The following is a 27,444-nucleotide window of genomic DNA, read 5'->3' on the forward strand; positions in this document are numbered from 1 at the left end:
CCAAATATCTCTGGATACCATGGCTGGGAAAGAGAGATGAACAGAGATGCGATATTGGGATGCCTTTGTGCACCTGACTTTGTCTGCTGATGTTGTGATGCAGCTATTGTCCTTACTGCCATCACACATGAGACTTATGAATAAGGACAAGATTGTGGCCGTTGGTCATTCTGTTTGACGGGTGGGCTGAAAACATTGCTTGTAAAGCTTGTAAAATAATAAAAATGGACACAGATGAGTTCTGGACCACTTGAGTTAGTAAAGTCTGACAACTAAGTTTTCATTAATAGCTTAGCTCCAATAGGAAGCATCATCCATCACAACAGAATCATTTATTCATATGGCTTTCACAAAGAAGGATAGCAAACATCAACTAATATCAAAGTGAATCAAGAGGGATCACATCATGAAGTAGAGCAACTCTTCCATTATAGAACAAAAAGGAAGACTCACCATTCAATATACATCAAAGCAATTTCCTAAAATACTTGACACGTTTAAAAGAGGAACCTTATTTAAACATTTATAACCTCCCTATAACAATTATCTCTTGTGATAAATCAACAGAGTGTCCCGGGCACATATTGATTACAAGATCCTTGAGTCTGCTACTCATAGTTTTAACCACTACATCGTAGTTTGGATTATTGATAATACATCCAGGTTCTTGATAGGAATCACGTTACATATAGATTTACTGTCATTCCGTCTGAATAAAATTAAAGGCCCTCCTTGCCCGTCCAATACATTTAATGCTTGTGCTTAGAACCACCATTCTTCATGAAGTCAAATACTTTGACAACAATGCAAACACCTGGAGCCAAAGGCTAAGTCAGGATAACTTAGTGAAAGTTAACAGAAATAAGATACCTTACTTCAATCTGTCTCAACTGCATATCAAGCTGGAGGAAAGAAACACACCAGTGGTCTCTGTTTATGTTGTCATAAAGTCTAATCTTACTTCTACCAGGGAATTATGCCATTTATTTTATCTGTTACTCGTTTTATTTACTATGTTTATATAGGTCGCCTAACAGCATGCGTTTGCTGTGTGGTTCACATGAATTAAAAGAACAAAATACAAATATAACGACAAAAATTCAGCAAGTAAACAACAATGTAAAATCATTTTACTCCACAGAGAATGAGATAAACCCAGTCACAAAAAAACCCAGGTGAGGTGACTGTCTCAAGTGTCATGATCCATAGGGGCAGCTAATCCTGATGTAGATCTTTATTTCCCCCTTATTCTTGATGTAGATCTTCACCCAGCCATTCTTCCTTGCTGGGGAGGGAAGCACTATTTTGTGGTTCATGTCAGGTGGCAAAATCCCTTGGGCAGTGGAACCCCTCTCCTGGCTGTGTCCCATGCCGCATGGTCACCTGGACCAGACTCCACCTTGATATTGCTGCTGGACCAGCAGAAACACAAAGAAGGAGTCAGGCCCTCACAACCACGTGGTGTGGTTGTGAAGTGGCACTTCCACTTATTAGAAGAGATGGGTGGCTGTACAAAAGCCTGTCTCCTTGCTTGCCCCCAGGAAAAGGAAGGCAAGAACCCGTATGTCAGGAGAGGGGAGACCATGAGACCATGACCATGCAGGCTTTCTTCTCTCCATAGTGGCTGTGAAGACATGAACTTGAGGAACAGCAGAATAGACTTTTGGTTTGTAGATCCTGCACTGCAATGTGCTTAAAGGGTAAAAGCAAAGATGTTCCACTGTCACCAAAAAAGCAACTATGAACATGCTGGTGGCAGTTGTAGCCCAACAGCCTCTGTAAAGCTACTCTAGGAACAGGAACCAAAACTTGTTCCACAAATACTATAATGTCAGGGACTGGGGAGAGGAGGAATGGTGGAGACTGCCTCCCCATCCTGACCCTTCCAGGGAGGAGGAAGAGGAAGACAGTATAGATTTACAACAGGGGTTTGAGGAAGGTCACTGCTTAGAGACAGATGACGGGGGAAGTTGGGAAATCATAGGAGAGCCAGAACAACACCTGGCTGACACGTTGTCATTAGAAAGCATTGCAGACCCTCCATCTCCCAGAACCCGGCAAGCCTTAAAAGTAGGAGAGCAAAGAGCTCAAAGACAGAGGGCATGTAGAGGAGATGATGAGAATGATGAATGAGGAAGTGGGAGAGACGAGGTATGGAGATTCACTTGGGACAATGCCATTATCCAAGAGGCTGGGTTCTAAGGCCTCTGTAATATTGAAATAAAAAAGGATGGTAAGAAACTTTTCCTTGTCTTTATACTTTCCTGGGCAACCAGCTGGGAGCTGCTGACAGCATCCTGACATATAAAAACAATTGCAAAATTCAAAGGACACCTTAAATTCCTCTAATTTTTCAAAGTACACATTTGGCTTGTAGTGCTGTATTCCAGAAAAAGTAGGCAGGCCAGGATTGTTTGTCTGTGAGTGGCCCTGAACTATTTCTTTTCTTCCAAATAATCAGTTGTAAAGTGGTCACATGCCAGGCTGATGTTTTCCTTTTAGCACTAATACAGCAATGCAGGCAGGAGTTAGTTCCTTCAGTACCAAGCAAGGAGATGAGTGCATCTGCTCAAACCTGGATTCCTACAGTTGATTCCTAAACTCTGCTGTTATAACAGTGCACATAATTTTCCTCCATTTACTAGAAGTCTGGGAGATCTCAAGGCAAGCACAACAAGGTCACTTGATAATGTTCAGCATTACAGTTCACCATTAAATTCAAGGTATTATCCATTGTTGTGGTCTGATATCTTTGAATCCACTAATCCAAACCAAAACTACTTTTATCAGTCATTTGCAGCAAGCTATCAAGTGTGTTGTTACAGACTTGAATGCTATGAAACATTTCCTAGCAGAACTTGTTGTTTCAAAATATTGACAAGATAGAGGAAAACTTCAACCAAATGTAACTTGCATTTGCAACATGCTAGAAGCTGCAGGATTTGTTAATGTTTGGTGCTCCAGTAAGTAACATATGTATAACATCTTTGCAAAGTGTGTAATTAATTCCAGGAACATGCTGAGACTTTAAATGGCACTGAAATGACATAGCTCTTTTGGTAATTTAAGTCAAGTCTTGGGGCCTTTTCTCAAGGGAGGAATAACTCAGCCTCCCTCTCTCTCCCTCTCATCTGATTATTTGTGCAGAAAATAAAGTGTGGGAGAGGCACTGATAACACAAATGAGCATTACACTGTAAGTGTCTTAGCACAACAGCTTAGCAAAAATAATGCACATTGCATGATCCAAGTATGATATTTATTTATTTAGAGCATTTGTACCTCACTGTTCAACCAAAAAGGCTCCCAGAGCAGCTTACACGAAATCAAAACAAGACATACCAAACATGCCAAATCTATTTTTAAAATGTAGTATAAACACCAACAGTTGGGAAACACTGGCCTGTGAGCGCTTCAATTGGAGAACAGCCTTTACCAAAGGTGTCATGAGCTTTGATGACGCTCAAACTCAGGACGAAAGGGAGAAACGTGCTAAGAGGAAGGCACGCTTGGCAAACCCTCACCGTGATCGACTCCCGCCCAGAAACCAACGTCCCCACTGTGGAAGGACGTATGGATCCAGAATTGGCCTCCACAGTAACTTACGGACTCACTGTTAAGACCGTGTTCATGGAAGACAATCTTACTCAGCTACAAGTGATCGCCAAAGAAAAAGAAAGAATGAAGGATTCTTTTGTTCAATGTGGGGCTCCAACCCACAACTTTGAGATTAAGAGTCTCATACTCTACTGACTGAGCTATTACAAAACATTCCTCTTAGCCTCCAAATTCAAAATGACAAAAATTTTTAGCTAGTTGTGTGTGTTGAGGTGGGTAGTTATAAACCTGGCATTCATGAATATTATTAATTAATTAATTAAATGTGTATACCATCTGTAGATCTTAGGGTGGTTCACAACACAATGGTCATTGGTTCCCAACTTTATAATTTTGAGGATCCCTTTTTAACCTCAAAAAAATCCACAGACCCTCACATGCTAATTGTTGCAATGTTAGGCTCCATTAACTGAGAAAATACATAATGACAAACAATGATTATGAATTCAGTAAAACATCTAAACGAATTTGCAAATGTGTCAAAAAACAAAGTACCATCACTAATCAATAACTCAAGTAATTCTTTTCAAAAGTTATTCATATATTCTTCTTCTTCATATATATAATTACCGTATTTTTTGCACCATAACACTCACTTTTTTCCTCCTAAAATGTAAGGGGAAATGTCTGTGTGTGTTATGGAGGCAATGCCCACGGGTGGCATGCATACGGATTTTCCTCCTCTAAAAACTACGTGCGTGTTATGGTCGGATGCGTGTTATAGAGCGAAAAATATGGTACTTCCTCAATATAACTAGTGACACAGCCAATTAATCAGTTCAAACAGGTTTGAAACAGAATTTGATTTATCTATAATTATAAATTCATCTGTTTCTTCAGTATACCCAGTTACCAAGAACCCAATTAAATTAAACCAAGTACTAATAAGTTTATTTATTTACAAGAGAACTCAAAATAACCCCCCAAAGCATTAAAATAAAAACTTTAATTATTATTACTGTAATGTAGTCCTATGTATAGAATCAGGACTACCAATTCTATAGTTAAACAAAATCCCTAATCCCGGTAAGTAAAGCTATTTTTATATTAAATTAATTTGATTCTGTTTTATTTATATTTATTATTTCTTGTTATTTTTTTCCTTTTTGTAAGCCAGTGGGCATGAGCAGCAATTGCTATTTGGAGCAGTAGGCAGCCTTCAAAGGTCTGCCCTACAAGACAGGAAACTCCAAGCTAGAAAAAAGTTAGACCCCCAAAGAATAGGTAACCCCCATCTACAGAATTGATGCTTTTGAATTATGGTGTTGGAGGAGACTTTTGAGAGTCCTATGGACTGCAAGAAGATCAAACCTATCCATTCTGAAGGAAATCAGCCCTGAGTGCTCACTGGAAGGACAGATCCTGAAGCTGAGGCTCCAATACTTTGGCCACCTCCTGAGAAGACTCCCTGGAAAAGACCCTGGTGTTGGGAAAGATGGAGGGCACAAGGAGAAGGGGACGACAGAGAATGAGATGGTTGGATAGTGTTCTTGAAGCTACCAGCATGAGTTTGACCAAACTGCGGGAGGCAGTGGAAGACAGGAGTGCCTGGCGTGCGCTGGTCCATGGGGTCACAAAGAGTCGGACACGACTAAACAACTAAACAACAACATCTACAGAATTTATTCCAAGAAGTAATCCTCAAAAATTCCAAAACTAAGGAACCCAAATGCAATCAGCAGTTAAGAGGCAGAAAGCCTGCCAATGGTCCACAGAGTGGAACCTGGCAAAATCAAGAGAGAAGCACAGAGAAACTTGGCAAGGCCCAATGGGAGCATGAGGTTGTCTTATAGCCCTTTACAAAAGTGATCTTTGAAGCACCCTTAGCCTCCTTTAAGCGTTGGTGTTTAAAAGGAGCAGCTGCTTCAAAGGCCACTTTTGTAAAGTCCCCTTTGAAGCAGCCACCCATTTTTGCATTCAACTTTGCTTTAAAGATTGCTTATAGGGTGAGGGCTGCTTTGAAGGGTGCTTTGCAGCTTTAAGACTGTCCCTGTGCTCCCAATGGGGGTATGGAGACTGTCTTTAAGTGAGTGGGAAGGCAGTGGTGGTGGGAGGCTGGGATAACTTTTCCATAGACTCCTTGGGATAATTCTGTGGCTCCTCATGAGTCCAAAGGGCCCAGGTTGAGAACCCAATGGCTTTGTATACTAGCATTGATTTTTAAGCAAGGGACTGGCCTCTTTTATATATTGACAGATATTCCTGAACAATTGCAATTTACCATAATAAAAACATAATAAATTAGAGCACTGATATGCTTTTCCAGATTGTTAAGCATAATTAATTTACATTTGCAATCATTCCTTTGATGAAGAGCAACAGCTATGCTGGAATCACTTTTGGTTGATTTTATTCTGACATTGGAATAAATACTGTTTTCAGCTTTTTCTAGGTTTCCCCCACGTTTGGCAAAGCTCTTCTTCTGATTACTCCAACCTGTGCCATGTTGTTCATATCGACATTGGCTATCACATAATGCCCAGTGCGGATAACATCCTACCAAATTCATAGCAGGATCACTTACAGGTGCCTTTTATGATATATTATCCAAGGTAGTTGTTTTGCAAGTTAGCTGTGTGTCATAAGGAACCCTGGACACAACGGCCCCTTCAGTCCTGATGTTATAAGCATATGTACAAAGCTACTCTGAAGCACACATAGTATAAACACTGACAACTGGGAAACACTGGCCTGTGAGTGCTCCAATTGGAGAACAGCCTTTACCAAAGGTGTCATGGGATTTGAAGATGCTCAAACTCAGGACAAAAGGGAGAAATGTGCTAAGAGGAAAGCACGCTTGGCCAACCCTCACCTTGATCATGTCCTGCCCAGAAACCTATGTCTCCATTGCGGAAGGATGCATGGATCAAGAATTGGCCTCCATAGTCACTTACAGACTCACTGTTAAAATTGTGTTCATGGAAGACAATCTTACTCAGCTACAAGTGTTCACCAAAGAAAATGAAGAAGGCACCTCTGCCGTTCTGCAACCGAAAAGGGGTGAGTGGACTTGTCTAAATACTGTTGCTGGTAAAGATTCGAAAAGAAGAAACTATCTTTCTTTTGTTGCTTAACAGATAAGAACAAACACTGCAGCTTGTCAACTGAGATACAACCAAACCGGCAAGCACATTTATGCTGTACCTAGATTTTGTGTGGAGTTTTCATAGGCATCAGCTGCAGTTCCACATGCTTGATGCATACAGAAGATGACCTTTACAGAAAGAGATGTTGCTACTCATTGCATGGCCTTGACTGTAGCAATTATCTGTCTGAGTACCTTGTTGTGCGTCTGCTGTGAAGCCTGTACATCAGACACACACAAAAAAAAAACATAGTTCGCCAAGAGTTTTCATCTCCTTGGAAAGTGTTTTCAGCTTTGTGATCTATAAAACAGGGATGCAAAAGGAGGCAGAATGCATTTTGTTGGGTTAATAATAGATTCAAGGTAGTTTGTGAATAGGAGCTTTTCCTTGAAATGCAAATAACAACTTTGGGTCAGGACTGTTGCAGGGGAAAACCTTAACTCCCTCTCTCCTAAGCTATTTTCAAAATAAATTGCAGGCACTGAGGAAACAGATTTGGGTCACAAACCCTGGTGTGGGCTTAAGCAGACTTTAACCATTTCGACACAGAGACAGAGTGTGAGTGACAGTGAATGGCTGCTTTCTCAAATCACTGAGTGATTTGAAGTTCAAAGCATGTTATTCTTTGAAGGAGAACTACTTGAAAATTATTTACAGATGGTATTTAACTCTGAGTAGCCAGTGTGGTGTAGTGGTTAAGAGCGGTAGCCTCGTAATCTGGTGAACCGGGTTCGCGTCTCCACTCCTCCACATGCAGCTGCTGGGTGACCTTGGGCCAGTCACACTTCTCTGAAGTCTCTCAGCCCCACTCACCTCACAGAGTGTTTGTTGTGGGGGAGGAAGGGAAAGGAGAATGTTAGCCGCTTTGAGACTCCTTAAAGGGAGTGAAAGGCGGGATACCAAATCCAAACTATTCTGAGTAGGTTTGCTAAGATGTATAAGACTGAATCAGATAAGTGCTGGAGATGCAAAGAGGTAGAGGGAACATTCTTTCATACTTAGTGGACTTGTAAAAGAGTACTGGGAAATGCTACATTATGAATTGAAAAAAAATGTACTTTCCCCCCCCAAAAAAACAGAGTCCTTTCTGTTGGGGATAATTCAGACTGATATTCCCAGGTGTCAAAAAGGTTATTTATGTATGCCACTACTGCAGCCCATGTTTTGTTAGCCCAAAAATGGAAAATGAGTGAGGTCCCAACCAAAGAAGAATGGCAACTTAAGTTGATAGAATATGCGCAGCTTGCAGACTTAACCGATAGAATAAGAGAACAAGAAGAACATACGTTTAGAGAAGATTGGAAAACGTTTATTGAATACATGGGAAATAACTGTGTATAGCTGAAAACGCCGGCAGCATTAAGATAAATTCAACAGTGTAAATAAGTTTTGATGGATGCAATAAGGGAATACTGAATGGTATAGTTTTTGTAAATTATGCAGAAATTTGTGATATGTAAAATGAACCATAGAGAGAGAAGAAGGGAAGTCATTGATATCTTAAGGATGTAAAAATGAGTACTTTAAATTGTAAAACACAAAATTTAATAAAAATAATATATATATGTATAAAGAATGGCTGCTGTCTCCCTAATGCAAATAGTAATTACTGGAGCCAATAGGGACCTCAGCGGGGAGCAAAGAGTTCAAGTCCTCCTGCCTCTCACATCTCTGTCCTGAACAGAAACAGACCCAGGCCTCTGAAGTTGGCTTCTTAAAAAGTCATTTGCATGGTTGCTAATTGTGTGAATTGCATTGCATCTAGTGTGGCTCTCAGAAGCAGAAACAGCAGTGGTCAGAGTTCCCTGAGGTTTGTGGACAAACTGGTCTGGATGTTAGACGGTTAATTTGTATTATATGACATCAAAACACCATAATGAGAAGGGGAAAGGCCACGTTTTGATTACAGGTAGCAAACACAGACCGAAACCCTTCCTTTTGAGATATGGAAGAAAGGGACAAGTCAGATCAAAGTTCCACAAAATATTTGGAATCATATTTGTTCTGCTTGAATCAGAAAATATTATACACTCCAATTTACACAACATCATTAAGAACCAGATACCTTTAAAAAAAAAAAGCAGTATCTTTGGTACACAGACAATAATGCATTACAGATTGCAGTATAAAAGGAATGTTCTGTAAATGTAATTGCAGTTCTGGGGAGATGGGTCAGGCTGTCATTGTCTGCCTTGTAATCTCAGTCACTTAAGGAGCACAGCTTCAAAGCTGTAAATTTTGTAGCCTGCGTCCCTGAATGCATGGCCACATTCGATGTTCATACTGTCAAATCACGCAAACACCAGGCATCTAGTTGGGAAAAAAAAACATTTTACATCGCATTTACATTAGTTCTTTCCATATGAGGGAAAAAATGTTACTGCGGAAGACCTGACATTTGCCCTGTGTCTGAGCAAGGAGAACAGCACCATCATATCATCATACTCAATTTATGGAGCACCTAAAAGTTGGGCAACTGTTGTTCAGAGATGGTAATGAGGCAGGTCCAGTCTGAAAGCTTTTTACCTAAGTAGAGTAAGTAGATGTTCAGTGCACCTAGGGACAAATAACAGTGTGCAAAATTTATGTGGCTTGCAGAGAAAAGTGGGCATTCTGTACATTTGCCCATTAAGGTAATTTTTAATGAGACACTTTCAAAGCCAAGTAAATAGCAAGAGTGTAGGAAACGGGGAGAGGCACAGCATATATTACAGATGCAATATATTACAGATGCAATATTACATTTTCATAAGGTTAGATGCTAACCTCTAACCACACCTTCCTTGCTTTGCATCATCCTTGAGTGTGTTTACCGGGCTGAAAGGTGCCCTTGAACTCTGATTCTGACTCTTGCTTGCCTGAATACAGGATAGAGAGGGTTATCTGAGTGTGTACAGAAAGTAGCCTACTGTACAAAGGTATAAATTACACTCATTGTCCTGCCCACTTTTGCCTCTGTCCTGCTGCCCTCTGGCATATGGTCCCCAGAGGTTTCCCAAAAAAGAAATGTATTCCTTGGCCTGACAAAAGTTTCCCATCCCTGGGTGTTGGTTTTCCAGCACCAATGCACTAGACCAGGCATGGCCAAACTTGGCCCTACAGATGTTTTGGGACTACAACTCCCATCATCCCCAGAGAGCCAGTGTGGTGTAGTGGCTAAGAGTGGTAGACTCGTAATCTGGTGAACTGGGTTCGCGTCTCCGCTCCTCCACAGGCAGCTGCTGGGTGACCTTGGGCTAGTCACACTTCTCTGAAGTCTCTCAGCCCCACTCACCTCACAGAGTGTTTGTTGTGGGGGAGGAAGGGAAAGGAGAAGGTTAGCCGCTTTGAGACTCCTTCGGGTAATGAAAAAGTGGGATATCAAATCCAAACTCTTCTTCTTCTAACAGGACCAGTGGTCAGGGATGATGGGAATTGTAGTCCCAAAACATCTGGAGGGCCAAGTTTGGCCATGCCTGCACTAGACTGCAGGTGTGAAGGACTTTCTTAGGTATCTGACAGTGTCAATTGAAAGCTCTAAGAATGGTTAGACTCCAGTAAGTTGGAACACACATATTCTCTCTCTCTCTCTCTCTCTCTCTCTCTCTCTCTCTCTCTCTCTCACACACACACACACACACACACACACACACACAGAGAGAGAGAGAGAGAGAGAGAGAGCCCATCCCCAGTAAGAAGAGAGGGAAAGGATGATTGCCACAGAATTTATCTTGTTCTAACGCTATGTATTTACTTAGTCACTAGATAGCACAAGAGCCTCTTTAAAGAGAAATCAGTACGTCCTGGTTTAGATTTCCTCTACAGAATTAGATAGGAATCCCTCCATTGATCACTGAAGGAAGCTCTAGTGATTTGAACAGTTTGCTAGCTCAGAAAGTGTCAGGACTTCATGCTAGATGACAGTCTGGTTATTACTGCCACCATTAAGCACTGAATACTGAGAAGGTTTGGAGGAAAATCTATAACGGCATCAAGATAATCTTTTGAGCCTTATCAGATATCCAGAATAGAATGCTTTAATTCACAGTCTATTGACCATTTATGTCCTTAAAAAAATACATCTGATTTCTAAAAGCTATCAGCAGGAAGAAAAGACTTCATTAAGTACAGTACTGCCACATTGAAGGGGGGGGGGGAGTTAACACATGCTTTAAAGGAATAGGCATAAGCTATAAAACAGAGAAAAGAATCACTCATTCCAGAAGTGTGGTAGGTTAAACATGCAAAATGCTACCAGGAGAACCTAGACAGGCCATTTCTTGAATACTCAAAAAGGTGCACACACACAAAAACATGCTCACGCACATGTACGAACACCACTTCCTGCTCACAATTATGGGCCATCTTTAAATTAATAATATTACAGATAAAAATGCTAATTTTAAGCTACCCTCTAACAGACCATGTATGCAGAGGAAGTCTACTGAAGCAAACAGAGCTGTTTGGCATCTTAAAAACTGACTAATTGAGTGATAAACCAACTTTATCAAGTGCCCGAGAGACATTTTTTAAAAGTTGGATATTTGTGCAGATGACCAGTAATTATCTTAACCTTTCCCTTCTGGAATCCATCCAACTAAGGAGCTGGAGATAACTTTCAGTGGTGTTTACAGGTTTTCAGATCTATCTATCAATCTGTGTTCAGGCAGCATGTGGTGCCAGTATGCATCCATTGAAAGTTTTGCAAAAGAGACTGAAAGAACACATTTTAATTTAATGCATGTGCTAATAAATTGAATGAAACAACATAGAAACACTTGGTATTGGTTCAAACAATGAAAACAAATGCATCCCCCCATTTATTTCTAGGTGTGCATAATGTTGCTGCTGCAATCACATTAAGCTTCTATTTTTTGTGAACTGTTATCTCATATGAACCTTGGCGACCTCCAGGATTCCAATGATGACTTTAAAAAGCTTAGCTTCCTTTACAGATACATTGCCATTTGAAATCTCCAGTAAGATCAAAATGGGCACCAATTTCCTATATGCCATTTCAAATGTTCCATTTGTGCTCTTACATCAATTGGCCTGTTTCCTCTTAATAACCCACAAATGGAACCTGGGGGCTGGTGGCGCAATGTATCAAAAGATGGGCAGGTACATGAACCTTGGCAATGCGGCTGATACCACAGTGTGCTAACTGCACAGAAGAAGCAGAGATTCGCAGAACTACTACAGCATTCCAGTCCCACTGTGCTCATCTTTTGCACATGATTGTGCATAATCGTCAAACAATTCCTGCATCCCCACAACACTAACCAGTAGTGTCCACTTCTAATCAAAGGAGAGATGAATGGCATGATGAAGTCACCCCTACAAGCTGTTTACTTCAGGTGCATTTGATAATTGAGCCCGAATGGGTGTCAGTAACATGTACTAAAAGGAAATATCATCATCATCATCATCATAATTTATTTGTATCCCACCCATCTGGCGGGGTTTCCCCAGCCACTCTGGCCGGCTTCCAACAAAGATTAAAAATACATTTAAATGTCACACATTAAAAACTTCCCTTCAGATGTCTTCTAAATGTCAGGTAGCTGTTTATCTCTTTGACATCTGATAGGAGGGTGTTCCACAGGGCGGGTGCCACTACTGAGAAGGCCCTCTGCCTGGGTCCCTGTAGCTTTGCTTCTCGCAATGAGAGAACCACCAGAAGGCCCTCAGAGCTGGACCTCAGCATCCGGGCGGAATGAAGGGGGTGGAGACGCTCCTTCAGGTATACTGGGCCAAGGTCTTATTTTAAAAATACCATTACTTCCCAGAGCACCTTGCCAGAACGAGTTTTGCTCAATGATTCAACAACTCTCTATTGCTAATGCTTACCGCATGGTACTTTCACAAAATTTGCAGGGGGCGGTTAGGGGATCTGGCTCAGTTTTCCTATTTCTGTTTTTAATAAATTTATTTATTTGGTTTTTCAGATTAAAATTTTACATTCACATGTTCAACATACAACATAAAAACAAGATTCCAGCGAATCTCCTGGACTTTCCTCCTCCCCTTTGTGGGTTCTATTGTTAATCATTTCCTCCTGCATCTTTTATAATAATCCAAATCTTTTACCTCTCCATTGTGTCCAAAATTCACCATTAAACTACAGTGGTGCCCTGCAAGACGAATGCCTCGCAAGACAAAAAACTCGCTAGACGAAAGGGTTTTCCGTTTTTTGAGTCATTCCGCAAGACGAATTTCCCTATGGGCTTGCTTCGCAAGACAAAACGTCTTGCGAGTTCTTGCGAGTTTGTTTCCTTTTTCTTAAAGCCGCTAAGCCGCTAATAGCCGTGCTTCGCAAGACGAAAAAACCGCAAGACGAAGAGACTCGCAGAACGGATTAATTTCGTCTTGCGAGGCACCACTGTACAAGTGATATACCAATCCTACTAATGATTTTAACTGTTTACAATGGTCTTTAAGATAAGTTATAAATTTCCCCCATTCCTGGTTAAAATTTCGGTCTTCCTGATTTCTCATTCTTCCAGTCATTTTAGCCATTTCGGCATGGTCCATAAACTTGGGTCTCCAGCTGTTGTTAGACTACAACTCCCATCATCCCTAGCTAGCAAGACCAGTAGCCAAGGATGATGGGAATATTAGTCCAAAACCAGCTGGAAACCCAGGTTTGTGAAACCCTGATCCTGAGGGTCACAGATTCCCCAGTTCTGACTCAAGAAATGAGGACCCTATGTTTTCCAGATTTGACTACAATTCTCATTATTCCTGGCCATGCTGGCTGGAGCTTATGGGAGCTGGAATTCAACATATAGAAGGCTTTACACAAGTTATCGGATGATACCAAATGTATCAAAAATAATTACAAGTCAATAATGCAACCTTCATCCAATGACATTAAAACAGTTGTATTTTTGAAAAGCTCTTGGCAATGTGTTGCAATTATTAATAAGAAATCCAAGAGTGAAGAATGCACAATGCTCAACAAATGCTCAGAATAATATTAATATTTGCACACATGCAGTCTCTAATCTAATTGTTTCTCAAGGACACATATGCAAATGTTATTAATTGCGAAAAGATTTGTAACAGAAAAAAACAGGCTCTCCACCAGTTATATACAGGACATATCTTATTCCTGAGTAGTACCAAGTAATGAGATACACTTAATAAAAATGTAATTAGTAGGCCTGCTTCCCAGCTGGATAGAGTTTTTACTTTTTTATCCCTTATGATTTAAGCCCTTAAGGTAGCTTCCATCATTGCTCTTATTATATAGGTATGGTATTTAATTCATAATTCTGTAGTTACTAATTTAAAACTACTTAAAAATCCAAAAGTTTCCAGGCTTCAATCACATTTCAAATTATTGTACTGAAGGTACTCATTACCTGGAATATAAACAGTATCATTTTCCCCCTGCCAGTCAACGCTCCTCTTTTGCTAGTGAGCCACAACACAAATTCACTGTAGATAATGAATACAGTCTTTCAAACCCACTCCTACTTTTATGGAAATTCCAGTGAAGTCATCAGGGTTCATAAAGGTAAAGGTAAAGGGACCCCTGACCATTAGGTCCAGTCGTGACCGACTCTGGGGTTGTGGCGCTCATCTCGCATTATTGGCCGAGGGAGCCAGCATTTGTCCGCAGACAGCTTCCGGGTCATGTGGCCAGCATGACTAAGCCACTTCTGGAGAACCAGAGCAGCGCACAGAAACACCATTTACCTTCCCGCCGGAGCAGTACCTATTTATCTACTTGCACTGTGATGTGCTTTCGAACTGTTAGGTTGGCAGGAGCATGGACCGAACAACGGGAGCTCACCCTGTCGCGGGGATTTGAACCGCCAACCTTCTGATCAGCAAGCCCTAGGCTCTGTGGTTTAACCCACAGTGCCACCCGTGTCCCTTATCAAGGTTCATAGTCTTTACTATGAATTGCAGATTCTTTATCTGCAATTATATACCTCCATTTCCACACACACACACAATGTGTGCGGTGGGGAATATTTTTGTTTGTTTGTTACTATGTTATGTACTTTTCTGTTTTTCTGTAGTAAACCACCCTGTGATTCTCAGAAGAAAGGCACTATAGAAATTTAATAATAAATCAATAAATAATCCAAAGATGTCAGCTCTGTGATTCAGCTTGTGTCTCATAATGTTTCCAGTATACAGAAAAGAGACAGGCACTGGCAGCAAGAGGATGAGGCAGGCGGCGAAGGCGCTCCCATTGAAAAGTCCCAGAACTTTGTTTTAGAACAGAACGTGTACAGGATCTAAATCAGCACAGCATGTACAGCGTTGTATATTACTGCAGCATTCTATATTGATTTAGGGATGTCCCCTGGTGTCTCCCAGATCCCCGGCTGGGGACTGGGAAGGATAAATGGCCAATGACTGAGCCAAGGTCTCCCTACATCTGAAACCTAATAAAGTTGTGGCCAATTTTAATCCCATAGCATGTTGTCTTGAGTCATTATTCCACTCGGGAGTTGCCTGGGGTTGAGGGGACTCCACCTGTCCATGCAATAGTTAAGCCCATTGCATCACACCCTTTTAAAGTTTGGCCTTCGAAGTACAATGCAGGTCCTACCCGTTCCCCTTCAGGAAGAAGGAGACATGGGATAGCATTTGGAATTAAAAAATCAGTATATTTCAGGTCTATGGGACTTGAACATCATATGCTTATCCCCTTCCATTATAGTATTAATCTACAATTGTTGTGGGTTTTTTTATTTTAAAAAAAACAACAGAAAAAATATACATTTAAATAGGTATGGTATATTTAAAACATATTTCCCCCTCAAAGTACACATTTCCAAATGTACATTTTTTCTCTTAAGATACACATTTACACTCTAATACCCTACTGTACTGGAGCGTTTGGGAAATATGAAATCTGGTGGAGAACAGCATGAGCTTAGCTGTTTGCCTTTCATAGGGGCTAGGAGAGAATTTTCCATGCTACTTTGACTAAGCCATGTACTTTTCAACTTCCTTGTGGTTTCTTTTGTTTCACTTTAATTGGGCTTTTTTGGTCCCTTGAGGCTAACTCTTAACTGTTCCTCTATTGCTTATCACAACTTTAGGGAAAACACAAAGGATATGAGGGAGAAAAAGAATACTTTAGAAGGATAAATGTCTGAAAAAGAAAGCCTGAACTACTTGTGTAGGACCCTCCACATGATTTAGAACCCTGGGATACAAGGGATTCATGGAACCTTCACCAGCAGAAAAGGCTTCCCACTGCAGAAATCCAGCCACTAATATATGGAGGGCTGTGGGCTACGGACAGGGATGTAGCAGAAGATGTGGGACCAAGAGCATATCTCTTTCTCATTCCAGCTTGATGGAAAACCCCATTGCAGTTCTTGGTTCTATGAAAGGAATTTATGGAGGAACAAGGTTTGCTTGGCAAACACTACAATACAGTGGTACCTTGGGTTACATACACTTCAGGTTACATATGCTTCAGGTTACAGACTCCGCTAACTCAGAAATATTACCTCGGGTTAAGAACTTTGCTTCAGGATGAGAACAGAAATCGTGCTCCGGCGGCAGCAGCAGGCCCCATTAGCTAAAGTGGTGCTTTGGGTTAAGAACAGTTTCAGGTTAAGAATGGACCTCCAGAATGAATTAAGTACTTAACCCAAGGTACCACTGTAAAAGCCACACTACTAATACATAGGACATAGGACATACTCACACATAGGTTGTATTGGCTGCTGAGTGGGCTATGCTTGTTTACAGAATTTAAAAAAAGAGTTTAAACAGCTGTCTAGTTGTTGCTTGCTGTCTTGATCACAAAAGCAACCAGATATACAGCCGGAGTTTGCATCAGATCCAGATGAATACCAAATCTGAACTGAAGTGGAGTGTCTCAGAAGGATTTAGGGCTTGTCTGTGACAAAGTCGGATCTGTAGGAGGCTGCACAACTTGAAACAGGAAGCCCTGAAGTGCTTTGTGGCATCTCAGAAATTCAGACTAATGATTATGATATTGCAGGCAGGTATCTACTAAAAGCAACACGGTATCTCTAAATTTATCAAGAATGTAGCCAGATGACAGATGGGAAGCTCTTCCATGGTTGATAAATTTAGATATGATAGAGGTGTATAAAACTATTCATGGTATGGACAAAGAAGGTAGGAAAAAACCTTTCTCCCTCTTGTGTAAGACCAGAACTCATGGGCATCCAATTGAGCTGAATACTAGAAGATTCAGGATAGACAAAATATTTACGCAGCACATAGTAAAACTATACAATTTGCTCCTGCAGGAAGTAGTGTTGGCCACCAATTTGGATGGCTTCAGAAGAGGATTAGACAAATTAATGGAGGATAAGTCTATCAATGGGCCACTAGCCAAGGTTATTATATTCTGCCTCCACTATTAGAAGCCTCTGAATGCCAGCTGCTGGTCATATGTGGAGAGAGTGCTATTGCACTCAGGTCCCACTTTGGGACTTGCCATGAACATCTGGTTGGCCACTGTGAGAAGAGGGTGGACTAGATGGACCACTGATCTAATCCAGCAGGCTCTTATTGTATCCTTATCCTATTGGGGGAAGGAGCAGCTCTGCAAGAGCATAACTATGTCACTGAGCTTGAGAAAGATGCCAGGATGAGGAGAGCAGAGGAAGAGCTCTGTTGTGAATGACATGTCAAGTTCGTTTTCACAGGCAATGATTTTGCATTGAAAGTGAATTTCTTTTCATTCTTTCCTACTCCAAGTCAACTTGAAAAGTGCCCCGCCCAAATCGCTTGGACTTATTTGTCTGCTGTTTGGCAGGCTTCTTCCCCAGAACAATCTCTCTCATGTCTGCAATTTGCCCACAACTTGGGGGGCGGAAATTAAGGGATTCCTTTTTTACTCAATGCAAAGCTTTAACAGCTGTCCTTGCAGGAAAAGAATGCACTGATTCTCCCGCAAATTTCACCTAGTTCTATCAAAATATTAAAAAGTTATAGATGCACAAAAGCTCTGGATTCTTTTGCCATTATTTTGACAGTAATTACCCACTGTTTAGGGGCTAGTATGCCTGCAAATTTCATGCACTTCTGTCAGAAGGGTAAAAGGATTATACTGTTTTCTCAGTTCCCAGCAGTGAATTGGAGTGGGATGTGAAGTGAGTTCGGATGGGCCCTTAACCCTATTCAGTAGCCTTTGAAGCACCTAAGATGGACTGTTTCCTGAAGAAAAGAATCAAGGTCTGAACTTAATTTTGTGGTCAGTGCACACCCCTAATATGGAATCATTTAAATTACATATTTGGCAGACTGCAGTAGTGTAGTGGTAAAGTCCATGGAAGTTTTCATCAAATGGAACACTGCTGATTGTGGTCTCTTTTGGTTATGGTTCGCTGAGAAATCTAGATTATAAACAAAACTAAATCTACAGGGAAGGTACAAAGCACAGTGTTTTTTTCCTGGGGGGACGCAGGGGTACGCATACCCCTAAACATTTTGTGAATCTAAGTTTGGTCTCATTGAGGGGCAGTATTTCAATATGATTAGGAAAATGAGAGTACCCCTAAACATTATTATTAGGGGGGGGGGAAGCATTGAAAAAGCATATCCAGCAAAAAAGGATCCATAAATGGGACATCAGGAATAACAAGTTTTCATCCTGTTAAAAATCTTTATGTAATACAAGAGGCATGCTTAGAAGCTGCATGCTCAGAACTGCTCAGAATTTACCAAAGAGGGCCAAATTCTCACATTCTGTTTCTTAGCTAGCAGGTGTGAGTGAATATATTCATAAGTACAGTGTATGGAAACTATGGTATAATCTGCAAACACAAGCAAACAATTCAATAATTGCACATCCCCCGGTAATTCTACGTTAGGTAATCCCAAAATAAGCAGTTTGTGGATTCTAGCTAATACTTCTATGTTTGGTGGTGCAATTGAAAGGTATATTCTCAAGTAATTCGTGATATATTTAAGCATCTCTAGCAAAGCAACTTTAGTTGGTACCCTTCGTTTGCAGTTGTTTGTGGCTAATAAAAAAACAGGTCATGTGGACAAAACTATTTATGGCCAGATGTGTGGAGATTTTCTCCTGGAAACCAGAACTTTGAAAAGAATGATAAACCTCAACACTGCAGTTCAGTTGTTCTCTTATTGCCACTCTTTTCTTGCTCTTTCCATTGGTCCCTGTTTGTTCACTGGTGAATTGCAGCTTTCTGTTTAACTTCCCCAGTTTCCTCCTGGTATATCCCTGCCTACTCCTCCAACAATATCATCCTCAATCATTTCAAAGTCTCTAGCTTTCTTAAACTGCAACCACTCCTGTGCTGTGCTCTTTCAGTCTGTCTCAGGACACCTTATGAGAATACTGTTGGATATTTGCAGTTTAGTAGCGCTGCAGAGAGCTTGCTGGGGAGACCATGCATAACAAGGAACTCAAAAATATCTTAAACAAGGTTTTAATAACAAAACAAAAACTCCTTTTACACTAAAGATAACAACAACAAACATGCACGCACCCACCCCCAGGGTAATGGGAGAGCTAGGTGCTGCTCCTTATATACTATGCCCAAATGCTGGCACAGCTTAATTAACACAACCTAGCAGCACCTGCTATGTTTCACAGCTGCAAGGCTGGGTCTCGTTATATGCCCTGGCCCTTAAAGACATACACAACTTGTGAAATAATAATGAACCTTCACATTTTACAGTGACCATTCAACAAATACTTCTCCTCATTGCCAGAGTACCTGCACTGTATGCAGAAAGCCTCAGGTTTAATCACCAAAATCTGCAGGTAGGGATGGGAGAGGCCCTGCTTAAAACCCTGGAGAGCTTATGCCAGACAGTGTAGGCAAGTACTGAGCTAGATGGAGTGTGGTCTGACTTGGTATATGGCAGTTTCCTATGTTCCTAAAGTCCACCTTTTGTACTAAGTGTTTGGTTTCAGCTCCTTGTCCTCAGGGCCGGTGTCAAGAGTCGGTATGGCTGAACATCAGCTGAGGGCACAAATCACAGGAGGGGTACATGGACAAAACACTCTTGAGTCTGCCTTATATGGTACTCTGGGAAGTGCCACAAAGATGCATCACTTATTATGATTATATTATTATGCTATAATAATGACCCTCTTAATCACAAGTGCATTGAGATAACTTCACTTGGGCTTCCACATTTCTACGAGTTCGGTCAAGGCTGTGGCAGTGAGATCAGCCAGCAAATTCCTCCTTAACTATCATAAACTTCTCAAATAAAATGTAGAGAGGATAAAATTATGAACTTATAAAGACAAGTTTATTATGATTCATATCCAGCAAAAGTGAACTTCAAGGAAATATTCTCTTTCTGATTACTCATTCTATGTAATACTGTATTAATCCAAGATCCCTTCCTCCTATGGGTGGGCAAATCTGTCAATTTTAATTTCTCCCAGTTTCTCATAATTCTAGTTTTCAGTTTAGATCTCCATATTTCCACATCACGTTGCAATTTTTTTCCTTTTTATTTCTTTTTTAAAATCCTAACTACTGCAAAATTCTCCCAATACATGCATTCTGTTGCCTTATTGAACAGTTTTACAAAGCATAAGTTACCTAATATTTATTTCCCCCAAAGCATGCTGTATGCTATTTTAAATAATATATGCATTTTATGTACAATTTATCTTAGTATATGCATTTTAATGCATATTACTTCTTTGAAGAACTGCATTGCAAAATTCAGAGAAGTGAGAAGTTCAAAGGATGGCTGTGCTTCATTTTGCATATTTTTTCGGAAACTGCGAACTAGATTGGATGCACTTTGAAATGTAGACTGAACTGAATTCCTTCCCCATCCTTAACTCTGATAGAAGGATCTGTGATCCAAATGAGTCTTCTATCATTGGATCAGTCATGAAGGTGATATTTGACAGTTCCCCTGCCTGTCCCCCTTTGGAACAGCATGGGAGGTAGTGTAGGAGACTGCTGAAGGTTGTTCTGATCCCTGTTCTGTTAATTGGAAGCTACACTGGATCAAAGATAATTGGATACAACCCAATGAGCCTTATTTCTGAATAAACATGTATAGGATTGCATTGATTAAGCCAATGCCCACTTATTTGGCTGGGAGTAACCCCCATTGAACTCAATGGTACTCTTCTGAATGCTATTCATTTACAGGATTGCACTGACAGTCTAACCAGCATCCTGCCAATAGAATAATTTAGGATGTCCTACACTATACTGCCCCTTCATGGATCACTGCCTTGTCATGGCGAAGGGGCTTGAATAACCCAGAGAAGCTATGAGCTATGCTGTGGAGGGCCACCCAAGACAGACAGGTCATAGCCGAGAGTTTAGACTAAATGTGATCCACCTGGAGAAGGAACTGGCAAACCACTCCAGTATTTTGCCAAGAAAACTCCATGGACATAAAAAAGGAGAAGTTTTGAGAAGAAAGTGAGAGTTTCCAAGGCATGCTCTGGTTCATGGGGTCACAGAGAGTCGAAAACGACTAAGACGACTAAACAACAACAACACGAGACTGGTAAAAGAAGTAGTATTGTCACACTTTAAAGACTAAGAAGCCGGTTTTCAGATAGGCTTTCATGATCCACTTCATCAGCTGTAGTCAATGAAAGCTCAGGTCACAATAATCTTTTAAGGTGCCACAAAAACTCTTGCAACCAAAAAACCAAGTTAATTGCATTTGTTGGTTTGAGGATTTAAATCATGCTATGAATACAGAGGAGGCATCAGTTAAAAGCCCCCCCCAGCTCTGTTCTGCAGAAATTGCAAGACATCTTGCGTGAAAAATATTTGCATAGGCAGTTGCGTTTCCACACATAGATCAAACTAATCTGAAAAATTTCAGTCACAGATGACTTGAAATGTTTATGAAGTTTAATTTTGTTTTACATAACACTTCATTTCTAAAGAGTTTCAAAGGCGCTGTCACACATATAAAAGTTTCATGTCACAGTTTCTGGTTCAGAGGTAGGAGCTGTAATGCCAACTGGCTGATAAACTGCTATGGAACCATCTTCAAATAAAAACAAACTTTGAAAAAGAAAACAAAAACAAAAAAGACCTAAAGTGGCTCCACTTTCAGAACTTCCACATGTACTCTGAATGCTTCATTGTGACCCTTTGCAATTTTTTATTTATGGCTATAATGGTTGTAACACTTATGTATTTTTGAATTGCTTTGCAAGTTTGAATTCTCTTGGTAGATACAACTTTTTTGCTTGCTGCTTTAAAAAGTAACAATATTTCCTATACTTGACACCCCAAGTTCCAACAATATTAAGGAAACAAGTAAAATATGTGCCTTTCAAAGTCATACATTTAGGCTTCCTTTGATAAGGCTGACCAAATTCTGATATCTTAAATAAGCATGTACCTTCTTTTTTTTCCCAATGGTGCATTATCTCTGACTCATGCTAGAAATGTTCAGAACAATGATATATGTGAACAAGGGTCTGTGAACAAAATGGACTGTTCAAATTCTGCAAAATATTCTCTCAAAGCTGTCAAGCTTGGAATTGAATTGATGCAATTATGGCAAAGTCAACTGTCAGTAAGAGAGATCTGTTGGGTTGCATCTAAGTTGTACTCAGAGGAAACCCAATGAACTCAATGGCCATGACTAACTTAAGTCCATTGTTTTCAGTGGTCTACTCTGAATAGGACTTTGATGCAACCCATTATTTCACTAATAGTTGCCCAAAGCAAGGACAGGGATTATAAACAAAAAACAAAAGAGTGGATCTCAAGGTCTTTGCATCAGAGTATCCCATAGGAATGGCATATTAATCTGGAATTAGAATCACCTCATTTCTCAGAATAAAGGTGATTTCCTTCATAAATCACTGAGAGTCACTTCTTTCTCACCATGCACATCCCTCCACATATATTTATTTGTTTAATTCCCAGGAGTAATAATTATACCCTGTCTCTTTAAGAAAGTGTGAATCCTATATCCATTTCCTTGAGAGTAAGCCCCACTAAACACAGTGCTTTACATCAGGGTAATATGACTGAACTAAAGCTACACGTGTAAGAACACTGTAGTATTTAATGGGAAGCCTTGGTGATTACTGACTCAACTATAGATTTTTGTGACTTGTATATGCAAGGAATATAATAGCAAAAGCAATATTGGAAGTCCAAGGCAGATGTGTAAACTGGAAATTATAACTAGACATTTATACTTCCTGACAAATTTTCACTAAAAGGTCACAGGGATGTATATCCATCAATTATCAAAGAAAGGGCATGGCATTAAAAGTATAATGCAACTTTGATGTGCAATGGGAATTTATAGGAGGGGGTGTTTTGAGGACACTGATACTAACAGAGGAGGATAATATATGCAACCAATATAGTACTACCCAACCAGAGTCTTTGGGAAAGGGTGGGATATATGCTTAAATATCACAATTATTAGTTGTTTTGAAAATTATAATATTCATCCCCTACGTAAAGCTGAAGAAGCTCACTGATTTTTGCGTTCCTCACCTGCATGTGTGAAGAATGACTATTATTCACTAGATCGCAAAGGCATTATTGCTTCACATGAAAAGCGGTAACTTCCTAGCGTTCAATGAATCAGAATTTTGTTGTCTCAAAGTGTCAGAAAGTAAATGCGGTAATCCATCCACATATTTGATGTTTTTATCCATCATTATTTTGTGCTGAGAGGATGTTTGCTCTCTCTCTCTGTATATATATATTTATATACGTCTCTGAGCCTTGCTTCCTAAATTGTAAGAGTGACCTCTAGTGCTTTGCTGTTTCATTATAGTTCCCTGTCCTATTTTGCCATAGATTTAGTACATCTTGCTGCAAGCATCCGATTTAATTCTGTGCATAGTGCAAAATGCTATTAATGTGAGATTCAATTATGATGGCCTTTTGAATTCAGGAAGTGCACAAAGCAGAAGGATGAAGAAATTGTTTCTAAACACAAACACACACCACCAAATCTGGATAAATTGCAGTAGGGGGGCTAACAGGAAGAACTTGTTATTCGTGTTCAGGATTGCTCTGTGCACTTGAATGTCAAATGAGGTAGCATGACTGGATGATAACAAAAGATCAGTTTGGTCCTGCAGAGCATCTGTTGTTTTTGTGATAGCATATATCAGTTCTAAGCCTTTAAAGCACAAAGCACCTGATGAAATCTCAGAACTTCCACTTTCCTCATCTATTGCTTAGATGTTCTGAAGGAGCTGTCCTTTCAAACAGTGGTATAATGCTATTCATGAATTCCTACCAGCCTCAACACTTGGTTCCTCCAACTATAGACACCGCTTTTTTACTCTGATTCCCACACTGCACATGTGGCACCTCCAATGAAAGAAGTATGCAAATTTTAAAACAGCAGCTTGGTCATTTAAGCTGCAGTCTTGCACACACTTCCCTGGGAATAAACACCCGTTGAATTCAATGGAACTTACTTTTGAATAGGCATGCATAGGTTTGCAGTGTTAGTGCAAAATGAAGCCTATGTTTTATGAGGGCTTTGAGGACCCCTGAGATCAATTATCAAGTACATAAAATTGAACGCACTCAGACATTTGTCTGTGATGCGCTTTGTACATACCAAAGACAGTCATATCTGATTCAACCTTGGAAGCTTTTTACCCTAAATTCTAGGGGGCTGAGGCAGCAGTCCTAAAAAACACTCACCAGGGAGTGAGCCCTATTGAACATAGTGGTACTTACTTCCAAGTAAGCATGTATAGGCTTGTGCTGTGACTCTTAAGTTTTAGAGTTTCAGTAGGCTTTTCTTTACAATTCTAACATCCAGGTTTTATTGAGGGGGGGAAACTTTACATGCTGCAGCTAACATTCTGGTCACTCATGAACATTAACCTTTGCGTAATCGATGAGGATCCTGTAAAATCACATTCTCAACATTCACTCCTCAGTTACATTTGCCATGCACTTGTGCTCTACAGTACAAAGGAGTTCCTCATAATTCAAGGATATACAGGGAAAATTATACATTGCTAAAAGCCAAGCTGATGCAGCAGCAGCAGCAGCAAATATCAGTGTGCCTCTAATCCCCATAAATGACTTAACTCCTAGAAAAATACTGTGCTGATATATGGGTAGCATTTTTTTTTAAGAAAAAGAAATAAAATGAGAACATGCAGTTAAATAGTGAAATGCAAATTGCACATTATTTTGGAGCCTGGCTTAGTCCACACTGTGCTCTGATTACAGTCTGGTTAAAAACAATAAATGATGAAATATGGGAAATTGCATTTCTGAGCCCCTGGAACATTTTCATCTCATTTACCTGCTGTTAGCATGATTATTATTTTCCCCCAGCAACACTGATTTCTTTGAAGAACTGCATTTCTAAGTCTAGATCTGGTTACAATAAGCTGTAAGTTTCTCAGGACAATCTGGTACAAGTTTAAAAATCCATTTGCAATACTTACATTTGTTCCCTGCTACTAATATATTCCAGTGGTGAAAAGGGACCAGAAACAGCAGCTTGAATAAGGTTTCCATGAAAGAATCCATGTTCTCATTGATGGAGGCACCCAAAAGTGCCAGAGTATTAGGAAACAGGCACAGCTGCTCTGCACTTCAGTCCTGTCCTTGCCTCCTCTGCTCTCCTTTCTCTTTCTCTCTCTGCCTGTCTTTCAGTGCTTCCCAGTAGCCAAGGAGCTCAGTCAAATGCACTCTGCATCTTCTTGCTCCCTCCTCTCTCTCTCTCTCACACACACACACCACAAGATCTGCTCCCCCTCCCAACAACAGCAATCCCCGAAGAGCAGCTGCAAGAATCTCTCCTCTAATTTCACAGAATCACTCAGAGCTAAACTGCTCGACTACCCTGTACAGTTTGGTTACTGAAGCTTCACGTTCATAATGTGTCCTGGACACCCCTTGTGGTGACAGGTAGGAAATGTGAGTCTATGATGAAAGCCAGACAATAAAGGGAACAGCCTGCACATGTGTGCCTATACAGCCTCCCTGCCGGATTATGACTGTTCCCAATTCTTTATGGTCATGCAGTGGGAGGAGGGAAACAGAGTAAGAGCGAGAGAAGAAGGAAGATTCCCCCCCACCCTATTTCTTTCCATTATGACCATCCTTTTTCACTGAAGTCGGCATTTAATGACAACTTTCAGCTGCCACACCATTTACAAGAACGGAAGAGCACGTTATAATTTCACATCGGGAATTTCTGTCGTGCCACAAAACTGTAGTTTGCCTTTACATGTGCAGTAAATCTTGCATTCATCTGTACAATCCGACATTCATCTTCCAGCGATGCTGCAGAACGTTCCCTCGAGACTATTTCTTTAATAAGACGTGGAGTGCCTAGATTTCTGTAAATTGTAATCCCACAAATATGTGACACGCCACTTCAGAAGCTCGGTCTTGCCGTTTATTTTCCACATTCAGAGAGTTTAATCATGAGAATAAAAGAGAGCAAGCCGGAATGACTTTGAACTAAAATAATGAATGTTGAAATTGCAGCGATGGGGGGGGGGTGAGATAGTGAAATATTGCACAGGATTTGAAGTTTCTACAGAGAGAGTCTGCAATCAAGCTGAAACATGAATTACTGATACGTTTGATAGTCTTTAAACATAAAGTTAGATGGGATTCCTAGTTATAAGAAAACATGCCAACTTGGAGTCAACCATAAAAATGCCTCGCAGTCCTAGAAAAGGTAGAACTGGCTTGGTCACTGCCCGTGCTTATCTATCCTACCTATAATAATCATTTCCAGATCTCCCCGCTGTGTAAAACAGCTTTAGAGTAGACTGAGACAATCATGTGGGATTGCTGAGACATGCCGTATTATGTTCTAAACTGAAGCGTCATATGCATATCTACTTAACTTACTTGTCTAATCAATAGCCTTTGTTCCCATATAATATGCTTGCTGAAATCCTAAAACTACTTATTTCAATTTCGGTAAATAGGACATCTTCAGATTAAATGAGTTTTCAGACTATTTCAGAGGAAATGGGAAGAGGTACCAAAAAACTAAAAGTAATTTAAAAGGGCTGGTTCCATACCGGGTGCTAGAAAGCACTAATGTTTCTTCATGAAGAATGCCTAATATGTTTTCATTAATGCAGATCTTATTTGGCAGCAAAGGGTTATTATATATGGTGTTTTTTTTGGACTGCAAAAGAGTCTTCTGGAACTGTTGCCAGTTAGTGTTATAGTATCTCTCCCCCTGCTTACTAAAGTTCTCAATCTCTCAACACTTAGATAACACTTATCGTCAATTCACATATATACTAGAGTAGAAATTTGTAACACAGAGAAAGAAGCAAAGTAGGGCCGCCCACAGCACAGACGATGTAATGCGAATGTGTATACATGCTCTCTAATTTGTGTGTTCCTTCTCCCTGAGAAAGGGAGAGAGGGAAAACAATATCAAACCAACATGTGCACAAATCAATGCACTCAGTACTATTTTTCTAGAAAAAGAGCTGCTGGAACTCACCATGAACACCTCCCTCATCCTCTTAGAATGGCTATGGTGCCCATCTGAGAGGTACCAGTACTGGGCTCTGATGAATTCCAGATGGGGAGGGGAAATCCTGAATGTGGTGTAAATTGCCTACCTCACAAACCACAACGTGGGTAGAGAGCGCATATTTGGGTTCATTCTTTCCCAGGGGAGTTGAAGGAAGCAGTGGTGCGTCCGCTCTTAAAGAAAACATCTCTAGATCCTTTAGATCTATCCAATTACCGCCCGGTTTTGAATCTTCCGTAGTAAGGTAATTGAGAGAGCGGTTGCTTGTTCCCATATAATATGCTTGGTATCCTCCATGGTTTGGACTA

At 40.4% G+C, this 27,444-nt stretch overlaps 1 protein-coding gene across 3 annotated transcripts in view; it reads right to left on the bottom strand.

Moving 5' to 3' along the window:
* Positions 1 to 25,526, bottom strand: part of LOC114606418 (contactin-associated protein-like 4) — a 278,819-nt gene extending 253,293 nt beyond the window's left edge. Inside the window, exon 1 of one of the 3 annotated variants that reach the window (XM_077936037.1) lies at positions 25,068 to 25,526. In XM_077936037.1, the coding sequence (XP_077792163.1) occupies positions 25,068 to 25,152 (85 nt within the window). In that variant the 5' untranslated portion in view covers positions 25,153 to 25,526. The remainder of the gene's footprint in view (positions 1 to 25,067) is intronic. The other 2 variants (XM_028748648.2, XM_077936035.1) reach the window with 2 other exon arrangements.
* Between the last annotated feature and the right edge of the window lie 1,918 nt (positions 25,527 to 27,444).

The sequence above is a fragment of the Podarcis muralis genome, chromosome 11, assembly GCF_964188315.1.
Source record: "Podarcis muralis chromosome 11, rPodMur119.hap1.1, whole genome shotgun sequence".
Classification (NCBI taxonomy): domain Eukaryota; kingdom Metazoa; phylum Chordata; class Lepidosauria; order Squamata; family Lacertidae; genus Podarcis; species Podarcis muralis.